At 38.6% G+C, this 7,113-nt stretch overlaps 1 protein-coding gene across 1 annotated transcript; it reads right to left on the bottom strand.

Moving 5' to 3' along the window:
- Nucleotides 1-2,708: 2,708 nt before the first annotated feature.
- On the bottom strand, nt 2,709-3,646 carry LOC120009566. The gene is made up of 3 exons (XM_038860209.1): nt 2,957-3,646; nt 2,869-2,875; nt 2,709-2,758 (listed from the first exon to the last, which is right to left on the bottom strand). The coding sequence occupies exons 1-3, from the start codon at nt 3,644-3,646 to the stop codon at nt 2,709-2,711; spliced, it is 747 nt and encodes a 248-aa protein (XP_038716137.1).
- Between the last annotated feature and the right edge of the window lie 3,467 nt (nt 3,647-7,113).

Below are 7,113 nucleotides of genomic sequence, written 5' to 3'. Positions count from 1 at the left end.
GTAATTGCAAATATGATGTAATCTCATGATTTTACCTTGTGATTTTGCCGATTTTCACGACTTCACCGATTCTACCGATTTTGATGATTTTAGATTTTTTTTTTGAAAAGTCAAAAGACCCTATGTATATTCAAGAACTCACCATGTGAGTAAAAGAAATGAAGGCCATCAAAGGCACTTGGGCCACCATAATGGTGGAATACAACCAAAAACAAGAAAGTTGGACAAAACATATAATAACAAGACATAAATCAACTTATAAGACATCTTATACTGATTCTCCTCCTAAACCATGCAAAGCTCTTTCCCAAGCTAGCTTCTCTGCTTGAACAATACTCATAACCAAACTAAGAACCTCCTCAATCCAGACCTGCATATCTTGTACGAGGAGCGCATGTTTGGCCATGTAATGGGCAGCCAATTTGTTGTACGTCGCACAACGACAACCTTCCAACTCATGAGATAGCCTAGCAATCTCCTGATTTCCTTTATCACTTTACTCCATACAGCATGGGTTGGAACACTCCCATTAATTGCATTAACAATGACAGCAGAATCACCTTCAAATATCAACTCCGTAAAGCCCAACTCTGAAGACGATTTCACTGCTTGTAAACAAGCCAAAGCTTCAGCCAAGGTTGGGTCTAGTATAGTAGATCTCACCAATACACATGTAACGCCCCGACACGGAATGTGTTACTTTTGGTACTGTCTAATCAAACCATAATAAATTCAACCATCACACCACCAAAAAATTTCGACAGCACCTCCCCATAATATGGAGGATGCCAACCTGGAGTAAACACGCAGCAAGATCACAAATATATTCGCAACCTAGGCAGGGCCTCCGGTCATCTAACAATTCATAACACAGTTAAATTCTCAAGTCTAAGCAGGACCTTAGGCCACCTAACAGTCACACAAAATTTCTCCACACAACAGCATATATAATCAACATCCAATTCAAATAACAATCCAGCAAACATAAGAAATCGTCAGGACACAAAGTCCACAAACCCAATTCGGGAGTCCCGATCACATGGAGTACCCTCCCAACCGTCCATCCCACCATCGTATAGGAATATCACACAATGCGTCTCAACTAAGAAATATAGGTACGACAAAATAGTAATAACATAATCAAAGTTTAGAACTATCTAGTCCTATCAGTCTCCAAGGGTCCATCCATGTCACACACCCTCCTCCTGATCCGCGACCCTAGTATCGGAACTAGACTCACATGCGAGGAGGGAATAGGAGAAAGAAAAGGGTGAGCGAAAGGCCCAGTAGGGAGTAATAAAGAGTAAGTGAATAACATAAGGCTCAAATATTAAAGAAATGCACAAATGCAACAATATGATAGCTAACATCATGTACACTAAACACAAGTAGATAATCATACCATACCAGATCCTAACTTGGCTCACCGGCATCCCTATACATATCGGGACCCTGAACAGCCCAACGACATCATCATACAGTGTTTCAAACCCATATGGAATCCTGACTCGGCCCACCAGCATTCCTGTACTCATAGGAACCCTGAATGGCCCAACAACATTCCACATTTCACATTAAACACAACTAAGAGATATATAGGTCCATACCCGACATTTACTATACAATTACAATGCATGTCCAACATGGTTATGCAATAGGGTATACATACGACCTACATATATATATATATATATATATATATATATATATATATATATATATACTACATGATGCATGTTCAAGAATAATTCATGCTCAATGGAAGATTGAACAAGTAGGGTATGCAATATAACTCAAATTATATCACGAAGAAATCACAAAGTGGGGTTGTTCTCCCTTAGGTGCAATTAAGGCAAGAACGAATTATAATGAACAATGAGAAAGAAAAACGTTCTTAATGGAAAGACATGTTCAAAGAGAATAGCAAAGGGTGGAATTCCCCTACCTCGCACTCCAAAATTTAGCTATGTAAACCAATACTCAACCTTGAATTTTTCCGGCCTCAACCAACCTATTATTCGGTAAGCCCATCCTTCAATCAATATAAAACAACTTCAATTTCACATATCTAACACAAATTATTCCAATAAGTCAAGCACCCATTACCTTCTCTTACTCAAAACTTTCCAAGTTCTTGAACTTCACCTACTCAAGCTTGCTACTCCAATCAACAATAGAATCTAGCAATACAACCATAAACAAGTCTAAATCAACATATTAAATCACTAATTTCATCTAATTTAAAGATTTTCCCCCAAATCTACAAAACCCATAAAACCCTAGAATCCCCAAATCACCCAATCTTTAAATACTAGCTTTTAGGTTTAAGAAACTTACTAAGGTTGTAGAAACAAGTAGAAGGAAGGGATTCAAGCTTCTTTTAGGCCTCAAATGATGTAGGAACTCATGGATTTGAGTTCTGGTTCAAACATTGAAAGATTAGGACAAAGAGAGGAAATTTAAGAACATGTAAGCTAGAGAGAGAAGTCATGAATCAAACTTGAAACAACTTGAAAGTGGATAATCTTACCTTGGTTGGTGATCTTAGATTGATGGGAGGAAGGAAATTTGAGAGAAAATGGGGTTTAGGGTTTGTTTAGGTCTGGTATTTTAAGAGAAATAGCGAAATGGATGTTTTTAAAACAATTCACGGGTTGATTTTTAAAGAGGTGTCCGGACACCCTAGAAGGCTGTTCGGACACCTCTGCCTATTTGGCAGATCTGCGCCATTTTATTAAAGCTGTCCGGACAGTTACACCTGTAACCCAAATTTTCAGTTTTTAAACCACTTGTATACTCCCAATTCACTTGGTTTTTATTTCTAATGGTTTTAAATATATCTATATACTCAACACATGTTGGTCCTACCTAATTTCTACAAAAAAAGAAGTTCGGGTTATTACAACACAACTAGTCAAAACGTTGCCACATTCATCTCTAAATACAATACCCATACCTGTTCGATTAGTCTTAGTATGAAAAGCAACATCCCAATTAGATTTAACGATATTCCACCAGCCTGAGGGATATCCAAGCTTTGTTTAGCTTTAATAAAATCATCAACTGTATGAATACCACTCAAGGCTACCTGTGTAGGGTGCATAAAATTCCCTTCACGTACAAACTTATTTCTCCGTAACCAGATCATCCGCATTGTAATTACCAAAGTAGATACTTCTTGAGTAGAAAGAACACACCTTATATCATTCCAAAACTGTCCAAAGAATCCATTGAAGTATGAGTTTAGCTTTGCAATTTTCGGAGACTGACATAAAATACATCTCTTACGGCAGGGCATTCCCAAAGTGCATGGAGTGTTGTTAATTTCATTAGTCTGCTTACACAATGGACAAACCGGGTTATCAAGAATATGCCTATGATGTAGCGAAGAATTAGTAGGCAATATTTCATGGACTACACTCCAAAGAAAAACCCTCGTGGAAGGAAGGATACTCAAGGACCATATATGAGTCCAAACCGGAGTACAAGGATCATCTATTGGCTTCGAACAAGAAGCAGAAGGTCTTTCTCTTATTTCAATCGCACGGTAATATCCACTTCTCACTGTGTATGAACCATTGGATGTCCCAGTCCAATATACTGAATCACTAACACAAGGAGACCCAATTGGTTGTTTCAATATCATGCTTGCCGTTTCCACCTCAAACGTTTCCTCTATTTTAGTTAAGTGGGCTTATTTATCACTTTAACAGTAATGTAAATGGACAAATAAACAATGGGTTAATGAACAAATGGGCTTTTAGACTTATAGTTATTGCCTTATGGGCTTATTGAATGGTTATGGGCAAATTGAATGAAACCTGTAATTATTTGGACCAGTAACACTTTATTTTCACAACCTCATGTGAGTATCTCTCTTAGTCTCTTTACTGATTTTCACTACTATTTTGGTTGTAATGGAAATACGACCTAATAGAAGTCAAAATTGCCTCTTAATTGTCTCTGTGTCTCATGCATACGAAGATATGCACTCTTTCTAGTTGCGTGTCACTATACCTATGACCAATGAACACCTCATTCTATGCTATGCTTTGAACATTTAGGGCCCGTTTGGTTCAATGTATTGCGATAGTAAGTGTAATCCATTTACAAGCAATTCAATTGTGTTAATGTCATTACAATGTAATCCTATTAAGGTGTTTGGTTTATAAAATGAAAATGCATTTGTGTTTTCCAAAATTACCCTTATATACATTTACATATATTAAAAATATTATTGAAAAAAAATCAAGAGCTAGTCCTGAAGCCTGGCCTGGGCCCGATCTTGGACCCAAACATGACCCAGACTCGATCCCAGACCTTGGCATGACCTGGACCCCAACCTAATCACTGCCTGACTCGGGCCTGATACCGATCCTCGACTTGATCCGGTCTCGATCCTAGACCCCGACATGACCTGGACCTCGACTTGATCCCGGCCTGACATGGGCTTGATCTTAATCCTAAACTTGACCCGAGCCCGATCTTGAATCTCGGGCCTGACCATATCCTGATCCTGGACCTCGGTCGGAACTAGGCCAGATCGCGGACCCCTACATGACCCGAAACCAATCCCAGACCCCGACTTTATCGGGACCCAAACATGATCCTGACCTGACTCAGGCTCGATCCCGTATCCCGGGCATGATCTAAGATCCTTGCCCTAATCCTGAATCTTAGCCCCGATCTCTGATCCTGGGTTTGATCTCGAATCCGGACCCCGACCCCGACCCCGACCCCGACCCCGATCTCGGATCCTGGGTTTGATCTTAGATTTCGGGTTCGAACCTAGATCCTGAGTTTGATGTTGGATCCTGGCCTTGATCCCTATTCCCAGGTCTGATCTCGGATCAGGGCCCTGGTCCCAGATCCTTGGTCTGATCCCAGATCTTGGGTTTGATCTTTAATCTGGTGTCTGATCCCGAATCCCGGCCCCCATCCCAGATCTCGAGTCTGATCCAACCCCGATCTTGGATCCTGACCCTGATCCCGACCTCGATCTCATATCCTGACTTTGATCTTGTATCCCAAGCCGGATCAATACCTCGATCCCCAATCCCGGACACGACTAGACCCGATCTTGATGCCCAACCCAGGCTTGAGGACTTTAATATGTAAGGATCCCGACCTCGATCGCGGATCCAAACTTTAATATGTAAGGATACAATTGTAAATTATAATTATTGGGGATATATTTGTCCAAGGAACAAATATTTGATTTTGTAATCACAATACTAAATTTTAGATGATATTTGGATTGCTTGTTTTTGTAAGCAACTCAATTACCTAGTAATTGGATTACACTACATTTTTAAATTAATGGATACCAAACATTGTAATGTAATGTGAATCCAATTACAATTACATTACATGGGTAACCAAACAGGCTCTTAAGTAAAAGTTATTGCAGTCACCATGGAAGGTATTTCATATGGTTGTGATGTAGTGTGAGCTCTCTAGTATGGTTTTAGGATTGATAAATGTGAATTTAAATTATATGTGGTTGTGGTGTAGTGTGAGCTCTCTAGTCTAGCTCTTGTGATGGATTTTTTTTGGGTGCAATGGTTTAATTTGTGTTATACTGTTATATGTTTGTCTTGCAATCCATTTCAAATAGGGAAGTATATGATGAAAATACATTTTTCAATGAATATTAGAGTTCAAATGCTTATATAAAACGGGGAAAAGTACGGATAGGCCACTCAAAAGATAAGGTCATTGAAAGAAATTTTTTTCTAATTAGGTCATCCAATGTTCTCAATTTAGACAAATAGATCACTCCGATCCATGATGTAATAAATTCTCACAAGTGCACAAGAGTCTACGAATAGTGCAATGTATGCAAGTACGAGGTCGATCCCACGGAGACTAGTTAATCTAATTGATGTACCTAACTTGATGAATAATTGAGAGAAGGTAATGAATGAGAATATGTATGATGTAATTAAACTAAACTAACAAAGAAATTCAAATTCAAATTTTTGTGATATCAATATAAGAAGAACACTATGACAATGATTTCACCTAGCAGTCATATCACGAGCATTCAATTAATTAACACACAATTATGGTTCCGATTCAAGAGTGGATTCTTTCTTAAATATGTTGGTTCGTTAGTTCGCGGTGCCAACAAATATTATTAACAATGGATTAATCCTATTTGGTTCGCAATTTTTAACCCAATGTTAATAACTCATTACGATCTAAAGAACCATAACAACCAATCAATCCCGTAAACCTTGCTCATGGCAGTTGACAATTGATTTCTTTAATTTCAGTTCCACTAAGACACTTGAATTCGGTTCGTTCCTTAGTCCTAGCTAGATAAATCTAATTGAGAATTCAATTTGTGGCCAATCAATCAAACAAACAATAGATTATAAGCATATAACTTAAAGACAAGAATTATGAATCAAAATTATGCATTCAATTAATTGAAGTACTTGCAATAATCATACTAGGCTACATCAAGCCCTAGCAGAGAGGTTTAGTTACTCATGTTATAAGAATACAAGGAAACTAAATATGGGAACGCCATGACTGGGCTAAGACTAAGTAAGTAACAAGACTGAAATAAAAGGTCCAAAGTGAAGCAGCCCATAAACAGAGACAAGCCCTAGAACCCAACAACCCACGAGCAGAATAGTCACCTTGACGAGCAAACTCTGTCTCTGGTTTATCATCCCCCCAAGCTGATCATGACCTTGGGTCATGTTCAACTTGCCAAGGAGAAGCTGAACGCGATGCACTGGAAGTGGTTTGGTGAGAAGATCTGCATGTTATTCGGCTGATTGATTATACATTCTTTAATCTTTTCTCGAGAAAATGGCGATCAAGCTCTATGTGCTTGGTCCTTTCATGAAAAACTGAATTTGTTGCTATTTGTATGGTCGCTTGATTGTCGCAATGGAGAGTCATAGGTTTGATAGTCTTGATCCATAGTTCATTTAGGAGATTGTGAATCCAAACCAATTCACTAGTTACGAAAGCTAAAGCTATGTATTCTGCCTCTGTAGAAGATCGAGAAACTGTCTTTTGTTTCTTTGATTTCCATGAAACTAGGGCTTCACCTTGCTTGATGGACTATCGAATAACAGATCATCTGGTGTCAAT

Source organism: Tripterygium wilfordii, chromosome 2 (genome assembly GCF_013401445.1).
Source record: "Tripterygium wilfordii isolate XIE 37 chromosome 2, ASM1340144v1, whole genome shotgun sequence".
NCBI lineage: Eukaryota > Viridiplantae > Streptophyta > Magnoliopsida > Celastrales > Celastraceae > Tripterygium > Tripterygium wilfordii.
This window is presented reverse-complemented; position numbering and strand designations above follow the sequence as displayed.

Excerpts from the sequence above, each read along its gene's own strand:
- LOC120009566 (XM_038860209.1), bottom strand. The coding sequence starts at position 3,646 with ATGATATTGAAACAACCAATTGGGTCTCCTTGTGTTAGTGATTCAGTA.